At 37.6% G+C, this 20,687-nt stretch overlaps 1 protein-coding gene across 8 annotated transcripts in view; it reads left to right on the plus strand.

Annotated features, from left to right (window-relative positions):
* The window catches only part of CACNA2D1 (calcium voltage-gated channel auxiliary subunit alpha2delta 1), a 509,819-nt gene that overhangs the window by 362,247 nt on the left and 126,885 nt on the right, over nt 1–20,687 (plus strand). For all 8 annotated transcript variants that reach the window (XM_082692507.1, XM_082692510.1, XM_082692508.1 and 5 more), the window contains exon 7: nt 4,695–4,826. In XM_082692507.1, coding sequence (XP_082548633.1) covers nt 4,695–4,826 — 132 coding nt within the window. The remainder of the gene's footprint in view (nt 1–4,694; nt 4,827–20,687) is intronic.

Here is a 20,687-nt window from a genome sequence, read left to right on the forward strand (position 1 = left end):
GGTTTAAGTCCTGTATCTTAGAAGAATTAGCAGGAAATGTAAGGCACTTCTTTTGTCCTGTTACAAATTAGATTTTTCTTTGTTCCCTTGAGAAGCCAGATTGAACAATAGAATATTCTGAAAGAGAATGGCTGAACACCAAGGCCATGCTTTTGAAAACTAACTATAGGAAGAATAGAGATGGATGCTTGGTCTTCTGAATCAATTAACAGTGAAATCCTGTCCTACCATTCAGAATAGAGGCCTGAGTCAAGGTTGACTTTTCCAGCATTCATGGTTTCCAACAGGCTTAGCCTTGCATATTTATAAAAGACTTTTTTTTTTTTCCAGAATAAAACATTCTTACAAAGATAAAAAATCTCCATTTCTTAGAAGTGGTCCTAAAATGAGGACTAACTTTACTCTTCATGCAGGCGTAAGACACTTAGTTAAGTTCATTCGTAATTGGCACTAGGTTCAGGGCTAGATCACTGTAGACTCGTTTGTCTTCCACAGTGGGGAAAAAATAATGTAGGCCACTCCTGTGCTTGTAAGATTTGTTCAACTGAGAAATTCAAAGTGAATGTGAATGGAGGACATTAGAAGGTTGCAGGGAGCAATGAGTAAAATGGCGTGAGTGAATGTAGCATATGTTAAATAATGCAATACACACACAATGTGTAATTGAAAATATGAAATAAGATATTTTAAATATTGCTAAGCCTATAGAAAAGTAGCAGAGCTATTATCTGTGTTCTTAAGTATATCTGTCTAAAAGCATGAAGTTCTGTTTGGGGCCAGGAAATATTGCAGGATTTCTTAAAAAAATAATTTATTTTGAAATAACTATATGAAATATTTTTTGGCTACCAATTTATATCATAATTTCTGTAATTAGATGGAATACTTTGCATTTTGGTTTTTTTGTGTAGACATTCAAATAAAGATTGTGACTTACAGGAAATAATTGCTTTCAAAATTCTTGGTAATAAACAATGACAAAGGCAAACAAAGTATGTTGAATTTTAGTGAGTCAGGATGCCACAGTTACTCATTGAGTGTTGAGTCTTTATCAGAAAGAACAATATGTTTTCATATTCCTATTGAACAGTAATACTTGTCGAAAATAATTTTCTGAGGTATTTGGGCTCATGTTATTATTTTTTTCATCATAAAAAGATGATGTTTTATGTCTTGTAAGTACTATGGTCTTAGGGAAGAGGAAGAGACTGAAAATACTGGTTGAGGACAGAAAGGCACAGCCCAACCACGTAAACACTTGGTAATACGAAACAAACAAAAAATCTACAGTAACTTTTAACTTTTCTAAGGTACCAGGCTTTCTACACAGTTGTGCCAGAAGAATTACTTAAAAACATCTTCCTAAGTAAAGTCTACTTATGAATTTAGATAAGAGAGAGAGAGAAAGAAAGAAAAAAAGTGTAGGTAACTATAATGGAACTAGCAGGGCAAGAGAATAGATTCAGGAAATGACATAAACTTCATTTCACCAGGGCCATTAATCTGCATTAGTTTCAATCTTCTATCATCTGCAGATTACCCAGTTATTTCAGTATTGTGCAGCCTGAGTTATGCTAATGGCATAGAAGTGGAGAGAGATGAGACACCAAATGATTCTGGAAAAGCTATTTAATTTTATAAAGTTAAGCAGATAAAAGTTTGTTCACTTTAGGGACGTAGTTTAAGAAACTAAAATAAGATAGATGTATTAGTCAAATGTAATACATAGAGTGGATCAGGAAAATATAGCCAAATAGCCAAGAGGGGTCTAAAATGGATTCATACTTTCCGGTGGGCGTTGATGCTTTACATTTGTTTTTAATGCATTTTTAACTTGCTCAGTATAATTTGAGGAAAAAATTAATTTCTAATGAAGCAATTTATGTTACTTTGTAGTTTTGGTGTTTTCAGGAACTGGAACAGTATGATTGTTCTCTCTAAACGTCTCTCTAAAGTTCTCTGAAGAAAGACTGGAGCTAACTTTGCACTCCCGCACCAGATTCTTTGATTTTGATTTCTTGCTTCAGATGTTCAAGTAAAGATAATGACTAACAGAATAATGATGGCACTAAGAAAATCTTGATCCGTAGACGAGGGCAAATGGAAGCATCTGTAGCCCTAATCTGGGATTAAGCTTTGCACATCTGACAGAGATACAGTTCCCTTTCTCTCATTTGAATGGAACTTAAAATCTGTTCAGGCGACTATTACTGTAGATTCCTTAAGTCCCTGGCTCATTCACAGATGAACAAGTTTTGAGAAAAACATTTTGATACCTACTTCATTAATGTCTTATCTGCAAAGGAGTTTTCAGATACATAAACTGCAAACTTTAAGACCCATCACCATAATAAGAATATTCTGGGGTGCCTGGGTGGCTCAGTTAAGCATCTGCCTTCAGCTCAGGTCATGATTCCAGGGTCCTAGGATGGAGTCCAGCCTCCTGTTACCTGCTCAGCAGGGAGTCTGCTTCTCCCACTCCCCCTGCTTGTGTTCCCTCTCTTGCTATCTCTCTCTGTGTCAATAAATAAATCTTAAAAAAAAATTCAGAGCTTGACTCCCCCCCCAGTACCTAAAGTATAATTAACAATCAGCATATCAAAGCCTGATATTTGGTAGTTGTCATCAAATAAAACTAAGAAAACAATCAGCAACCTTGAAAACAAATAAAACTTTATTAAAAATAATTAGATACCAGTTGTTGCTTGATGTGAATTAAAGAGTGAAGGAAATTGGAGAGATAGCTAGAGTAGATTGGCAACTAATAAAGTGTATCTGAATCATAAATAAACATGATTATTTGTTCAGTAGAATATTACTGTAAAATTCACGACTGTTTAAAGAAAAGTACAATGTTCCTCTTTTTCTGTGATGTTTTGTATATAACTATAAATATTCATGAATAGTATTAGTTCAGGTTATCCATGTGAATATGAATTTTTATATAATGGGTCACTTAATGTTCATTGGATCATGCTCTTGAATATAAATTCACTAGTATCTCAGACACACCGTGGATCTGACCCAGCTCATGAATATTCACACACACAACTGATCTTTCTGCAAGTAATCACATCCATAAAGATGGAAATCTTGTTAGTTCTCAATAATGAGAAATGCATTTGGATGCCGGTCCCAGGACAATTTCACAAGACCCTTGTTTTCTTTTTTTTTTTTTTTTTTTTTTTTTTGTAAATGATAAGCTTAAAAATATAAACACATATGCTATGCATCTTTCTTGTTAGAAATTCTTTTGTTTCTTTGACCTTTACAGAATATTGGGTGTGATTTAACTTTGACTGCATTTGCCGCCTTCATTTGCTGTGGTCCCAGAAAATAGAAATTAAGCAGTTTCTCCAGTCCTTATCCCACACGCATTTCCGCTGTTTAGGCTTGGCCGTAGATTGTCTAGTGCACAGCGGTCCAGTCTCCTGATCTGCTGGGGGCATGGTACATATATTCCATATAAAGGGGGGAGAAAAGATGTGAGATGATGTATGTCATCCTTTTGTGTAAAGGGAAGATAATATTCTAAGCTAAGGAAATGTTCGCTGTGTTAGAAATAAGATGCTCTGATCACGGAGCCCCATAATGGTACACTAAACCCCACCTTATGGTAGCTTCTCTTTCATTATAATGGATGGCAAATGTTTTTAGTCCCTATCCAAGTTCAATCAGTAGTTGTCAGTAAGAATCAAAATCTGGGGCCTGGCCCTTATTAGCTTCATTCTCTAATATTTAATTGAACTAACCAGGAAAAAAGAACTGTTGCTCACAAAAGTAGGTAGTAAAGGGGCACCTGGGTGGCTCAGTGGGTAAAGCCTCTGCCTTCGGCTCAGGTCATGATCTCAGGGTCCTGAGATGGAGTCCCACATTGGTCTCTCTGCTCTGCAGTGAGCCTGCTTCTCTCTTTGCCTGCCTCTCTGCCTACTTGTGATCTTAAAAAAAAAAGTAGTAGTAAAGCATCAGCTACTTTGGATTTCTAGCCCTGGTATTGTCTAGCCTCTGAGTAAATTTTCTTTGTCAAGATGTATACATTTGTTGATTTGTTGTTGTGTAAACACAGTTAACAGACTATGTTAAATGGCAAACATCTTTATTTAAATTTTCATTCCCATAAGGACCTAATTATGTTAGAGTGTTACAGAGAATCATCAGTAGTTGAGGGAAGTGTGACCATTAAACTCTGTCCTGAGGCGCTCAGTAGGTTTCTTCTTCAGAGCTGAGCTGCTTCAAGGTGAGGTATGTGTCCCTCCACCCCTGCTCAACCCACAGAGCTGCTATTGCCTGTTCTGTGTATCACAGTGGTTCCCCACAGGGGGCGGTTTTGTTTGTGTTCTGACAAGGTCAGGGAAACATGGTGCTTATCACAGCTGGTGAGGGTGGGTGTGTGGGGGTGGTTACTGACATCTAATGAGTAGAGGCCATAGGCGCTGCTAAACAATCCACAAAGCACAGAATAGCTCCCACAACAAAGAGTTACCCAGCCCAGATGGTCAACATGGCTTCCATCATATAAAAATTTGTCTGGAGAAATAATTCCTTGTCTAAACCCGTTGACAAGCATCGCGTTAGAGCACTTTCAGAGATAAGCTGATGAAAAGCTGTAACATTATTTGGCAAATAAATGATGGATTCAAATAGTAATAATAAATTTGAATTTTTCCTTTTTTCTTTTTTTTTTTTTTCATCAGCGACGATTGTGTTAAATGAACTCAACTGGACAAGTGCCTTAGATGAAGTTTTCAAAAAAAATCGAGAGGAAGATCCTTCATTGCTGTGGCAGGTGTTTGGCAGTGCCACAGGCCTCGCCCGGTATTACCCAGGTAAGTGCTCAATGACTCAGTAGGTATCCAATGAAATGTAAGTACCAGACTTAATATTTCTTTTTTTCTAATATCTGTTAGCTTCTCCCATATTGTGAGAAAAAGATACCACGCCACTTTGATAAGGAAAGTGTATTCTTCCTTACATGGTTCTGTATCTACCCAAATCACTTTAAACCATGAGGCCTCAGGCACAGCTGCAGCTCTTGGCATCTGGAGTCCAGCCAGGCTGCAGCGGTGCAGTGAGCAGGTGTCTGTGTACTTGGGACAGGGGGTTATCATGAATCTTAAAACAGTTCGGAGACGAGGGTCCATCTGCTCAGCATGGACAATGTGTTGAATCGCAGTGGAGAATGGAATAGAATTTTTAGAAGCTCCCTGAAATATTTCTCCACATTTCAAGTCAGTGTTGTTTTGTCTGAAGAGTGTTGATGCTTTGCTTTAATCAGTGAATGGGGATTTGTTCAAATGAGTATGATGAGAAATAAAATGAAAATTCAAAGAAAATAGAGCTTGTGTAAGTACCCGGTTGGATTGCTTCTGAGGGCATCTTCGTGATGATACGTATTCAGAGAAGATCAGTGTATTTTACACATTAAAATGAATGAACCCTTTTGTAATATCCTTTATTCTCACAGAGGAGGGTAAGGAGAAATAAATCAGGAACAAAAAAGAAAAGTATATGATGTGTATAGATCCCAAGAACCTGTTGAAAAGACTAAGTGGAATGTCTGCTGGTATTTTTAAGTTCACCTTTTAGAGCAGGCTGACAAGCACAAATGCTTTTTGCTTGATCTTTACGGAATGTTAGGTAATTTGGCTTTAAACAATTGTGATACATAGAAGAATTTTTTGTGGGACTGAAGTTTTCTAAGTATTTTTAATAAGTAGAGTTATTCACAATAAAAAGACACACCAGTGAAAATGGGGTGAAGTAGGCATTAGCTAATCTGTAGCTTTGTATGGCAATAACATTAAATAGACAATTATGTGGCCCTCCTCAGACTGAATAGCACTCAGATTAGGTAGACATTCTGTGTCGATGTGAACCCCAGATGGTAATATCAGTGACAGGTCTTTTGTAGAAACCCAGTGGACTAGTCAAGACCTACTTTATTTTTCTTTGTTGAAAAAAATCATGAGTTAATAAAATAATGTTAGTATCTATGTAATATGTAATCGAATCCTGCATCAAACTCTCTGCTCATGGGGCCCCTGCTTCTCCCTCTACCTGCTCTGCCTGCGTGTTCTCTCTCTTTTTCTCTCTGTCAAATAAATAGGTAAGTTCTTTTAAAAAAATAATAAACCTTAAAGTTATTTAGGTTTTTATGTAGTTTATAAAGTTTATAATCTTTTAAAGTTATTTAGGTATTTATATCAGGTCTTACAAAACATTTCTAAGTGTCATTTCGAGACATAGTAATTAGACGCTTGGTGACCTGTTCAGTAATACACAGATATAAGAATACATCTGTCAGTAACTTATAGCATTATATAGCTGTAAAGTCTTCTAAAATATATTGCCTCGTTACCAATTCCATTTATGAGAAATTGATGGAAAGGTGGAAAAAGAAGAGAGAAAATTAGTTAATAATGAAAAACCAAGAGCCCAGTGCCAAAGGGAAATTGATGATGCTAAGAAAAACAACAGACAAAGATTCTAAGAGAAATAGGAAGGGGAACAGAGGGAAGATTGCATTAAGAAGAAAGGAGAGAGAAAGCATGGGGTCAAGAGGAGGAAGGAAAGATAGGTTGAGTTACGAGCATTTTTTAAAGACCGTTCTTTTTACAAATAACAGTTAACTTTTAGCCTTATTATCGTCTACATTCTTTCATTTTAAATGCTAATCAAAGGTAATAGCTTTGATTTTTTTCCTTAACCCTCTTCATATATTTTTAAATTTGTTGACATTTGTCCACTTTGTCTTGGAAAAGAATTTTCAGTGTTTAATTTAGCTGAATCCTTATACCTCCATAATATTAGCCGTGGAAGCAACCCTCAGCCTCTCGCGATACTTAATTTTTCAACAAAGGTGTGCCAGAAAGTTGGTTCCCTCTGGGACTGATGGCTTGAATTCATTTACCTGTTAGAGGAGGTCATTTAAAATGGCTGTCTTGACTGCTATGAAATACACTTGACCTAATTGAAACTTTGGTGATCTTTTCCTAAGTTCTTCATATTTCATTTTGTTTCTGACTACCTTTTGACATACAAAAGCCGTACATGATGGGTACAACTTGATGAGTTGGGAGATAAGTATACACCCCTGATACCATTGCTACAGTCAGTATTGTAAACCTATCCATCATCTCTAGAAGTTTCTTCCTACCGTCTTGTTTATTATTCTATGTTTTGTGATAAGAGGGTTAGCAAATATTTAGATGTGTAATATATTATTTTTAACTATAGGTATTATGTTAAATAGAAGATCTCTAGCATTTATTCCTCCTGCATAATTAAAACTTCGTATCCTCTGACTAGTACCTCCCCATTTCCCACATGCCCCAGCCTCAGGCAACCACCATTCTACCCCACTTCTGTGACTTTGCTCTTTCAGACTCCTCATGGAAGTGGTATCATGTAGTATTTTTCTTTCTTTCTTTGGCTTATTTCCCTTAGTGTGATATTCTCTGGGTTCATACATGTTGTCACAAATGGCAGAATTCCCCCCCCCGCCGTTTTTTTGTTTTGTTTTGTTTTTGTTTAAAACCTGAATGAACTTTTTTTTTTAATATTACCAATATAATAGAACCGAGTCTCTTTATCAAAGACATTAAGATAATATTAAAATTTGGAACTAAGCCACCATATTTGTGTTGATGCTGACAGGCTTTTAATACATCCAACACTTTTTTCAAGTTTAAAGACTTATTATCATACTTTTTAAAGTGAAGTCATTTTTAAAAATTACTCAGGAAGTCATACTTTTTCCCTCTGATCTTGCCATTTTGATACAGGTCAGGATAAGGTAGAGTGGCTCATCCCTCATAAGTGTCTGTTAAAGTAAAGGTCAAAAATAGCCTTTAATATTGTTAATTATCTTACTATGAATGGAATTAGAATATATGTTACTTTTACATAACTGGATTTTTATATAACAAGACTTACACCTCAGGTTTAGGTCTCCCTAGTAGCTGTGAGAAACTGGTTGGATTTTCTAAATTTGCTCAGCCTTGATCATCAAATCTGGAAAACAAAACAATACAAGAAAACCCACTAACATCTCAGTTTATTCCCTGAAGGTTGTTACCAATGAGATAATAAACTGTAAAGTACTTTGGAAATAGAAAACAGTAGACATTTTTACAAGAGTGAGTATCACCTAGAATAATTTTGCCTAAATTCATTTTTGTCTTCATGTGAGAAATCGAAGAACATAATTGAGATTAGAGTCAGTTGACAAGGAAACTGAAATAGCCATCTGTTTATAACCCCTTCCACATTTCTAAGCAGTAATGTTAGCACCACATGGTGGAGGTGGTCCAGAGACGAAGGTTTTAGCCTCTGACCTTGGTTAAGACACTTCTCAGTGGAGCTTCCAGGTAAAATAAAAGTTGCTCAGTTAAGTGTGAATTTCACACAGATAGCAAAGAATTTTTTAATATAGTTATGCAATATTTGGGAACTATACTAAAAATATCCGATCTTTATCAATATTCAGATTTAACTGGGTGTCCTATATTTCTTTTAGCTAGATCTATCAACTGTATCTGTCACGCTCTGAGTTTCTGCATTTGTAATACAGGAAGATCAGCTTCCACATTATGTCACAGAATTCTTGTGGGGATCAAACTATTTATTCTACTAGTCTAAGTGTAGAGATTTTATATTTAAAAAAAATTCTGTTGGGGCACCTGGGTGGCTCAGTGGGTTAAAGCCTCTGCCTTCAGCTCAGGTCATGGTCTCAGGGTTCTGGGATCGAGCCCTGCATTGGACTCTCTGCTCGGCAGGGAGCCTGCTTCCTCCTCTCTCTCAGCCTGCCTTTCTGCCTACTTGTGATCTCTGTCAAATAAATAAATAAACCTTTAAAAAAAAATTCTGTCAACTATCTTTTAAAAATTTTTTGCCACGTGGGTGCCTGGGTGGCTCAGTTGGTTAAGGTCTGCTTTTGGTTCAGGTCATGATCCCAGGGTCCTGGCTGTGTGATAATGGAAAGGACAGCATATTGGGTGAAGAAGAGGTCTTGATGCATGTGGAAAGTTCTATCAGCAGAGTTGCTTACTTTGCCTAAGTCATGTTATGTCATGTTGTACCTGTGAGCCTATTTCGTCACCAGTTAATTTGGGATGATGGAAGATGACTTCCAGCGCAGACAATAACATTACCTACTTAAATGTTGAGGCTTCAGTATTTGTGAAGTCCACAGTCTTTGTTGTGGGACAAGAAGTCCCAGGATTAGCTTCGTGGCATAGCCGAAGCCAGAGTCCATGTCTAGAGCCATCTTCATTGAGTATGTGCTAACTGGAAAATCACTTTAATTTATGAGTGCCTTTCTTTGAAAGCTCTTAAATGATTTGGATAAATGAACTTTAAAGCTATTAAACTGCTTTCAAGAGCTGTCAACTTTGTGAATTTTTAGCCATCGTTAAAACAGAGGTACAAGTTATTCATTTACCTATTAATATCTCCTGCAAGTGTTTTAATTCCTGCTGTAATTGGGATTGTAATTAGGAATTAGTGGCACACTGAAATGCCGATGGAAGCAGTACTTACTCTTTTTTTCAGATAATTAGTTGTATTTGCAGAAAAAAAAAATTCTACTTCATTTTCATATGACATTTTCTTAATGTCTTATTAGGCACTTGTTCTTTCTCTGCCTCCTTCATTTGTTCATTTCAAAACCAGGGGATTACAATAAAGTGACCTATTACTTGTTGAATTAGTGTTAAATATACCTCTGAGAGACAGTTCTTTGTTGTTCTATCTGCTAAGATTTGCTAGAATAAAATGCAAAGAACCTATGTGCAAAGTGTATGAAGTGACATATTTTTTCCTTATGGATGGTAATTGGTCTTGAGTTGTTTAGTACTTTTTGGAAAAGAGCTCAGAAGTACTTGAAATATCAGTCAGCAGATGACAGCTTAATCCGAAGAATACTTTTCCCCCCTTCTTGGTTATATATGAAGGTAGCATTTGTTATCGATTTCTAGCCAATTTGAAGAAAATGGGATAGTGTCTTAATATTTATGGTATGTATAGAAGTACTGTTTCCGGCGATCAGCTATCTTTCTTTAAAAATGCCATTTTCTTTTTTACTTTGCCATTCATGAATGGATGCCAGGTTTAACTATAAATGTATTGTATTTGCAGATCACTGTATAAACAAACTTGAGATGGAAATGATTACACTATCGTGTTTTTATGCTAGTAATTCTTAAAATCCAGTATACTGGTTAGGAATACTACCAACTACAAAAATGACTTGATTTCAACACTATGGAAGTTAGTTTCTCCCTTAAGTCAGCGTATCCATCATTGTGTAGCCAGGGGCTGATAGGGATGATACCCAAAGAAGGGGACCACGGCCTGTTTGATTTCTGTCATCCGAGTGTGGCCTCTGCCTTAGGCCCACCATTGTTACTTGTGTTCTTTCTTAAGGGACAAAGAACGGTATTCTCCCTCCTGTTGAGGGTACTTGTTGGATGTCACATCAAACCTTTACTGTTGTGGGATGTTGACCAGAATTCAGTGGCCTCATGGGCCCAGTTACCTTCAAGGTGGTCATTATGCAGCTGACGAAGCAGAAGCTCTACTAGAGAGAAGGAGAGAAGAGATACTTGGGGACAAAAACACCTCTGACATGGCTACTCTGTGCACATGCGTGTTTTATTTTTTACTTTTTAAAGCTTTTAAAGAGATTTTACTTATTAGAGAGAGAGAAAGATCAAGTGCATAGAGGCAGAGAGAGAAGCAGACTCCCTGCCGAGCAAGCAGCCCAACCCAGGGCTTGATCCCAGGACCCTGAGACCATGAGCTTGAGCTGAAGGCAGATGCTTAACCCACTGAGACACTTAGGTGCCCCCACATGAGTGTTTTAAAAGACCAAATTTTTCCTATCCGCCTGATATTTTAATCTAATTAGGGAGTCATCCTTTATATATCTTGAAATTTAGATTACCATACAGATCATTAAATGATTAAATGTCAGATAAATTAGACCGGCTGTAACAGTAGATTTGCTATAGGAGTTTTGAAAAAGGCAAAGTGATTAGAGACCAGAGTTACAGGCTTGGTTTATGAACTATGGATTGAAAAATCAAGTTGAAGGAAAATTAGAAGGAAGAAAGGCACCAAGTGAGAGCCGGAGATGAGCACGTACTATGAGAGGCTTGTAAACCCAGGTAATCTAAGAGTTTGTTACAGAAGTGTGCTATCAGATCAAAACTTCGCTTAATGACAGATTACGTGGCTTCTAATGTCAGAATTGTTTGGGATTTAATGTGTAGGAAAATACCACCAACATTTTGAGCCGTGGAATAGACTAGCTAAAACAGTGTATATTCTCACGGGAAGGAGAAACACCAAGAGAACCTTGACCAGAAGGTACACTATTGTAGCAATCAGATGTAGGATGTTAAAGATGTGAACAGGGACCAAACAGGAATCAATTTTTTAAATTTTTAAAAAGATTCTATTTATTCATTTGAGAGACAGAAAGAGAGAGAATGAGTGATGGGGAGGGGCAGAGGGAGAGGAAGAAGCAGATTCCCCGCTGAGCAGGAAGCCTGACATGCGGCTCGATACCAGGACCCGGAGATCATGATCTGAGCCAAAGGCTGATACTTCACCGACTGAACCCCTACCCCAGGCACCTCCCAAATAGGAATTTAAAAAGGAGACTCTTTCGATAGAAAAAAATGAGGATATTAGAGATGTTACAAAAATATATATATATATATTGCAGAGTCAGTACCAGTGCAGTGCTGGGTAACACCTCCCTATTACCTCACATGATTGTCATTTCTCTTTTGTGGTGAGACCATTTAAGATGCCGTTTCTTAGTGACTTCCAAGTAGGTAATGTATTACTAACTATACTCACCATGCTGTACCTCCAGAACTTACTCATCTTTTGACTGGATGTTTGTACCCTTTGGCAAACCTCACTCTATAATTTCTCCCCCCGCCCCAGGCCACAGTCATTCTACTCTCTGTGAGTTCAGCTTCCTTAGATACCACATGTAAGAGAGATCATATAATATTTATTGTTCTCTGTCTGACTTTTTCACTTAGCACTGCCCAGAGAAGTGTATCAAATTAATGCATTGTTATATCTGAATTATATCTGATAAATGAATTTGGTGACAGACACAAGGTGTAAGTTAAGATGACTGTAATGTTTAGTTTGAGTGGATATGAGAATGTTGGCACTGTATGCTGAAAAAAAAATACCAGAAGGATTTTTATTTGGGGAGTAAATTGGTAAGTTTGATTTAGAACAGTAATCACACACACACACACACACACACACACACACACACACTCACTCACATACACATGATATTATCCTGAAATTCGCAATTTATCCTGATTCACAGAGATTCAGTAGGCTTTAGTTGCCTTTTGTATAGCCTCATCTCTTACCTCTCTTATCTAAAACTGTCTTGTTTTTCACACATAGATACCCATTTTGCAATCAACTATGGATCCAGTCATGCTTAAATTAAGTGATTTATTTTATTGCTGACAGGAAAAGAGTAGTTAGATACTAACATGAACCTGGACGTTGCTTGTAAAACTGAATGGTAGATAACACTGTATATGAAATATGAGAATAAGTCTTGCTAAAAAGCTTCTTATTTCTTTTTAACGTCTGAAGGATCTCTCTCATTCTGTTCTTTTTTCTTTTACACATTGTTAAATTTCTATACCTCATGCCACACCCATTTTTATATACATAGGAACATCTTTGCTGTGTAATTCATTTTATGTTCATTGTATTTTATGGAGGAAAAATTACCATCTTTGTCACAAATTCAGGCACCTTTCTAAGCACTTCTGTTAGTTACATCAAATAAAATAAGAAACATATTATTATCAACATTTCTAAGAGGTATTGACTTATACAAAACAGGTAACTTGTTTTCATAGAATCAAATTTTTTTTTGTTTTTATGAATATATCAATATTATCTCATTGGATTTGTTTGCTTACCAAATGGGAAACTTCTTCTGTCAGAGTTCCATTTTTCTCTAGGTAGCACATACCTGAAATGATTCTTCAGTAAATCTTCATCTTTCTAGAACTTGTGTTTTCAAGCTTATTTCTGAGCCACAGCTAATAACTACTTAGGGGCCATCTAAATGCTTATGTCCTTCTGCACTATTTACTTTGCTGAATATTCCACTTAACTGCACAATGTATTTGTCGTCTGCTGCTCCTGCTGACAGACAGATAACCCCTTATGTTCAATGAAAATGTTTTCCGTATTGCTTTCCTGGCATTGGTAGAATTACCAGCAAATCATTTTGTAATAATGCTTTTGTTTTTCGAACTACAGTGATTTATCCTTGGCTGTGATACAGTCTATCTGTATGTGAGTTAGTGCTGCTCATTTATCTCTAAGTTAGAGATGTTCTGGACATACTACCCTAGTGATATCAATGGCACTCTCAAGCCAAGACAGGGATATGTGGACATCAAACCTCATGGCTCAGTAACTAAATTAACCCCCCCCCCCCAAATTGCATTAATTGAATTAATATAGTCAAGTATGGGTTGCAAATTGGTAAAGTGGTAAGAACAAGCTAACGGCCTGTTGCCAAAGAAACCAAATTATTCTAAGAATTCAAATACTAGAAAGAATTTTGCTCTGGAGAAATTCACAGGTGAGAGAAAAAATTATGAACATGTTAGATTAAAATGCAATGCCAAGAGATAGCTGATAAGTAGATTAACAAGTTAGAAACCCAGTTTAGGTTATCAGTTCTCAAGTCAAATTATACAATCTTGGAATTGTTGACTTAATGACATCTGGCACCCTGACTGCAGAGTTCGCCTCATCCGAACACCTTAACCCATTGTCCATCTCCGGTTTTACTTACTACCTGGTTCATTCTTGATCACGCACTCCTACATTGCCCCTTTCTCTCTTTTTGTTTGTTTTATTTTTTATAACCTATTTTCAGGTCTTCTCTTAATGTTTTAATGTCAGAGCTCCATCCTTGGTCATAGGTATCTTACCTGTCATTTACATAGAATACAAGCACCACCTTTCATGTGAAAGGTTTCCCCTAAAGCAATCTTTTTTTTTTTGCTTTTTCCTCAGAGAAATTGTTTTTCATTTATATTATAATAGCCATCAGGTTTTATCTTCCTTCCAAATAAAGTCTGTATACATTCTTTATAAAAAGCATTGCAGTGTAAGCAACTGCTGGTAACGATAGCTGGGGTGTGTGCATGTGTGCGTGTGTGTGTCCGTGTGGGCGTGTATGTGTGTACACTTCCCATCTCACCTATGACAATGCCTTGTGTATAGTGAAGAATAGGTGTTAAATTAAGCTGGACAGATTAACATAACAGCTACTTCAGCTGAAAACAAGTATCCAAGTAGAACTTAAGAGAATTATTTCTAAATAAAGTGAAACAAGGGCAAAGCACAGATGAAAACTGTAAAGAAACTCAGTGTTGCAATTATCTAGGTCTATACCCCTTTCCCATCCTACTCCCCTTAATCTATGCCAGTGTTCTCCATGGGATTTCTGGAGTGACCTCATGTAGTCCTTTTTAAGATGGCCGGGAAATTTTTATTGACTCTATGACAGCAGCCTGCATCATTGGCAATGGAGTAGGATGAAATGGTAGAACGTTCCAAGCCCTAGTAATGGGAGCGTGCTTGTAGGCAGTGAAAATCTAAGTACATCCTCTATTCTATTTAAAACCTCTCTCTATAATAAGTAGTTTCAGTGACCCAATGATATTGTTTTCTAACATTCACATATGGATTGCCTATTATGTGCCAACTTAGTTCTAAGTGTTGTGTGTGAAAATCATTGACTCTTATCTATAACCCTTGGAAGTGGGAAATAGGCATCCTTCCTCTCATTTTACTGAAAAAGGCTCAGTAATTCAAGCAATGAAAAATTTAGGTAGACTAGTGCCAAGCTCATTTCTGAAGTTCTACACTAGGCTGTTACCAATCAGACAAGAACATGTGAAGAAGACACAAGAGGATAGACTCTTCCTATGAGCATTGGTTCCAGTGGAATGGCTTCCTTCTAGTCTTCTGCCTCCGCATCTCATCAGTGGCTCTGTGCCATCAAGCCTCAGTCATTCAGCATTTGAAAACTTGACTTGGGAATGTGCCCCTAAATTCAGTAATGATCAATGAAAGATAAGACATGAAAATGAACTAGATTCTAGTAATATCAGCATCTAAGCAATAAGCTTTTGCTTCAGGGCCAAAATAGCACAGTCCTAAGAAGATAGAGGAATGTCAGAAAGAAATAGTGAAGGAGATTTCAGACACTCTGGGAAGTGTTCACTTCATTTATGTTTAGCTCAGTGTAATGGGGTTGAGTTCTGACCCCTATCAGATTATTGGTTCAGTTAAATTAAACAATGGCTAACATAACAGAGACTACATATATTTTACTCTTACCTTAATGGTAGATTCGTTGTAGAGCAAGTGTGGTCCCATCTGTGTACCATTCTTTGGGTTGTTGTCCCCATCTGTAGGATTAAAACTGGATCGACACTTATCATATTTATTGTTAAGGTGAAAAGGAAGGGGAAAATTAGTGAAAGGTAAACAGCATGACCAAAGAGTTGCACATGTGTTGCTTTTCAAATGCTGTTGATGGGAATTTCATCACGTGGCCCCACTGTGGCAAGAGAAACTGAGAAATACAGTTTCTAGTACATAATCACCTAAAACTTGGGAGGTATTATTACTAGGAGGATGGAGAAGAGTATTTTAAAGCCCACAGGCTATTTCTTTGGTCATTCGAATACCTGTGCCTAAGTTTTTTTCCCCCCACATGTAGAACACACTCACCATCTTTCCATACAAGATTATCCAAAATCCCACCAAGTTAGTACATCTGGATAATAATCCAGGATCTCCAGGGAATATGCAATACTCTCTATCATGTTGATGCAACTTTTCCTAATTTGACTGTTTATAATACAACTGAATGCCAGTTGCTCTCCCCCCGCCCATTTCCATTATTGCTCAGGTGTCTTCTATGCAATGATACTGTCTTCTGGATGACCATAATAAAAATTGTCATTTGAAAAAAGAGTAGGAAGTACATAGCAGTCACATGTTTATGATACCTATCACAATTCTTTGGGTAAGAAACACAAATACAGCCTGCTCTTGGATAAAGATTTTTTTGATTAGGCAGCCCATTGGTTTCCTTTGGGAGTAAGCCTTCTGTCCGTAGACCTCTCTGGCAGGTCCAAAGAGGGATGTGCTTGGGGCAAAACAGCTTTCCTATCTTGGTGTTTCTGCAGAAGTTTTTGAGCCCAGATACTGCTTTTGGATTCAAAACAGGAAGAAGATTTCTGCAGTCTAGCCTTGTGTTGCATTGGTAACACAAACAGCATCAAAAACAATACAGAGTTGGCTTGTAGTGAGTTTCTTGTGCTAGCAATCTTAGTCCTAAGATTGAGTCTAGAAGTCAAGCTTTTAAAAGAGAGAGAGAGAGAGAGAGAGAGAGCGAGCGCACGGTGGGGAGGAGCAAAGGGACAGAAAATCTTCAGTAGAATCTCCACTGAGCACAGAACACAAGGCAGGGCTCTGTCCCATGACCATGAGGTCATGACCCAAGCCGGAATCAAGGGTCAGACGCCTAACTGACAGAGCCACCTAGGGACCTGAATCTAGAAATCATTCTTAAATCCAACATCTTTTTTATATTTACTGAGTTCTGAACTTAGCCCATCATCGTCTCTCATTTTAGAGGTGGTTTACTCAAAACGTCGCTGACAACAGAAAACTCGTGTTAGAGTAGTGGACATTACTTATATTTTAGTTGTCCATCTGTACCTATGGCCAAGGTTATTAGCTGCCTGCCAAAGTTGTGTCTTCTCATTACATTGTGAATTTTTGCCTTTGCAAATGACACCCCACCAGGTACTATACTTGTCAGACCTCCTTTGTATCTATCTAGCACCAGTAGTATGAGTGGAAGCAAGAGGTCTCTGTTCAAACCTGTGATTGTTAGGACTTGGTGTGCCCTCTCCACGCTTCCTGAGGGACTCTAGAAACCCGACACTGAAAAAGACAAAAGTGCCACCAGCTCTAGGTGATTGAATACCATCTTGTAGCAGGATCTATGCCCCTGGGGCTAGTGATATATCACTTAGACTTCATATGAGTAAGAAATAAACTTTGTGCTAATAAACAGGAGACTTAAGATTGTTTATTAAGTTATTTTGTATTACTGTAGAAGATAGTGAATCCTTTCCATGTCTTGGGTATTTCCCAGGTTGAAAGTTTTACTGGAGAATGAAGCCCAGCTTGTAACACAGACTCTGAAAAGGCCAGTTATTTGCCTGGCCTTATTCTCTGGCATTTTTGTGTGGGTACATAACCCTCAGTCTGTTATTGAGACTTATCCTGGACCTTGATATAGGAGCTATGATGCGAATTAGGGAATATGGAGAATTCATTCTGGAACAGTAGTATTTGGGCAGCAACATTGAGATTCCTGGAAATCTTACGAACTATATGGTACACATTTGTTGAATTAATGTGGGTTTAACAACAGTCCAAATTCATTATCATGGCTAAGAATTCAGAACCATCTCTAAAAATCCATAAGAGATGACTGAGGTGAGCTTAAAGCAATGACCCACATAATACCAATTAGATCCAGCCAGTAGGACCAAGGTTGGGTTTTAAAGGCATTTTTGAGTATGTGAGTTTACTTTTTTGTATGTGACCAAAAATGCAAAATCTATTAGAGTTAGAAAAATGTTGTTGAACTCATTAATGGGAAATGCAGTTAGCTGTCATTTGAAGTGGTGTGTGTGTGTGTTTTTTTTTTCTACCAAGAGAATCAGCCCTCAAGTCATCATTATGTGCTTTATTATTTCCTAGCAGCTGACATGAAAAACTGTACTCTCATATTATTATTAGGGCATTTTAACCAGAAAATGGTTCTACAATCTGCATAGTTTCTCAAGAATATTTCTGTAACCCATATTTCAGTATTCTGAGTAATCATATGTGTAAGTACCTTTTGAAATCAGTGATTCAAAAACTAGCATAGCTCTCCTTAAGTACCATGTGAAGTAGAATTGTAGTCCAATAGACTTAGCCAGAGACATGCCCGCAGTTCATTTTGGAACAGAGAAAGCATTCTCACAACCAGTCATTCTCACCATTAACAATGGCAGGCAGAAATAAGATGCCCACTTTTTGGACTCCCTTCTTCTCCTGTCATCCGAAAATCCTAGTGGAAAGCAAATGGGACATCTACAATGAACACTATTAGGCCTTCTTACAGGAATTTTAGAAGCTCCAGTTTCCTGTCAAAGCATGCAGCTTTCATTATGCATCATTAAGAAAGTGGTTATCGTGGGAATTTCAGTGTATGGTTATTATCCTTTTACTCTTTGACCTTCTGTAATTCTGAGCCTCCATAAATAAGGTACCACTTAAATGCCACAATGGGATTTTACATCAAATTAATTAGTGAGATCACAGAAGAAACTACATTGTTTAATTTTACCATAATGTAAATATATTAATTTAGTATAATCAAGGGATATTTCCTAATGGTAAATATCTCAGAAGACTTTTAAGACAATATTATTAATATTTTTTAAATATAAACCATCTAATTTTATAAGCCCTATTAAAATTGAATGGTCTGGCTCATACTGTAAATTGCAAACCTTTTTTCTATCTTTAAAGAAATATACAAATGTATGGAGCATCATACTATAAATCATGCTTAATTTCAAATAACAATTATAGGGAAAATGAATTCTAGATGAATGTCATCTGCAAAGAACCCAAAAATCTAATTTAAACATGACTTTCAAATTTCAGTTTTGTTAAGTCACTTGTCAAATTCACCGTTTAACCACTTCCAGCTTATGGTGGTTGTGGTGCCTTTGCAGGGTTACCTGATGTCCATTCTGTCCTCTCTCCCTATCATTTGTAATAGTCTAAGTCCAATCAGGAGAGAGAAAACAGTATTTTGTACAGGGGAAATTATCTTTTTTGAAAGTTAATTTTTTAAAATAAGGAATTATTGTCACAGGGTTTAGAGTAATGAGGGATTGGCTCTAAGTACAGATCACTCTGAGTGACACAGGACTGCCAGATAGAGTGTGATATGATGTAATCTGTAACAGCAACTGCCCCTGGACTTGAGATTGCTGGGGGAGGCAACCTCAATCCCAGGTGCCTCTGGGCTGAGATCCAGATCTTGCTTTTTTTTTTTTTCCTTAAGATTTTATTTATTTGAGAGCTATACCATGCAGCCTGCATGGGCTGGGAGAAGGGCAAAGGGAGAGGGAGAAACAGACTCCCCTGCTGAGCAGGGAACTGGACATGGCGCTTGATCCTAGGACCTGGGACCATGACCTTAATGAGCCAAAGGCAGACATTTAACCCATTGAGCCACTTAGCCCCCCACCCCCCGCCCTGAGATCCAGATCTTATAGGGGGCACTTCCATGCCCACCAAATGACCAGAGGTTGCTATGATGTCTTGCTAGAATGGTTTGCTGGTAATTCATCCTCTAGGGTCCAAAATGTCTCCTTGGAGGCACTCTACTAGAAAAGTAGTCAGGGAGTACTGCTGGCCATTGTTTTCTGGAGAGTCTGTGAGTGCTCCAAGACCTACCCAAGTTGTAATAGTGGGGCTGGGGAGAATACAAGACACGGTAGAAGCCAGACACCAGGAAAGCCTCCCATGGCCGGACAGCCTTTGAGCAAACGAATCAGAAACAGGAAGCAAAATCCCTTTTCTCATTGAGTGTCTCTCATTCATCATCTGCTGACAAAGCTTAAAATTGTGCTCCTTACTGAGCAAAAAATATTTAAAGAGCCCAGATCCTTTTCGTAGAGCAAGATAAATGGGTGAATTTGAAGCTGAGAGGCAATAAATGTATACAACCGTCAAAACATACTAAAAGGATATCATTCATTTGAATTTGTAGTTATCACCTAGACCGTGGCTTGGGGAGTCAGATCTTATAGAGGACTAGTTGAATGTGAACTGGCATGTCTCCCGCATGCTTGTTGCTTTATTCCAGGGCTCCCGGAAAAAGAAAAAGTGAAATGTTACCTTGCTGGCTCTTAAGTTTTTGCAAGTGCAGATTGTAGGAATAACAGTAATTTTATAATTTCATTTGCATTGCCTATATTGTAAATGGTTGTTGGAAAAGGGCTATATTTAAACTGTTTTATATAAATGTGCTTTAAAATGAAAGTCTTTTTTTTTTTTTTAAAGATTTTATTTATTTAAATACTTGACAGAGATCACAAGTAGGCAGAGAGGCAGGCAGAGAGAGGGGGAGAAACAGGCTCCCCGCTGAGCAGAGAGCCCCATGTGGGGCTCGATCCCAGGACCCTGAGATCGTGAGCTGAGCCGAAGGCAGAGGCTTTAACCCACTGAGCCACACAGGTGTCCCTAAATGTCATTTTATAATATAGTTACTAATGAGAAAGAAATTTTGTAGGTAAGGAAAGACTCAAAAGTTACCTATTTTTTGACGTAACCTAATTGGCCAAATTATTGTACTTGGCTGATAAACCTGATTCACGATACAGTTTTCCATAACTTCCATACTTTTCAGTAGGGAAAAGGGCAAAATAGATTGGGAGGCATAAGTCATGTGAATTATTATAGGAATTTTTCCAAGAGCTGTATGTTCAAGGAGAGGACTTCGTCAGCGT

This window comes from Mustela nivalis (assembly GCF_964662115.1).
Source record: "Mustela nivalis genome assembly, chromosome: 12".
NCBI lineage: Eukaryota > Metazoa > Chordata > Mammalia > Carnivora > Mustelidae > Mustela > Mustela nivalis.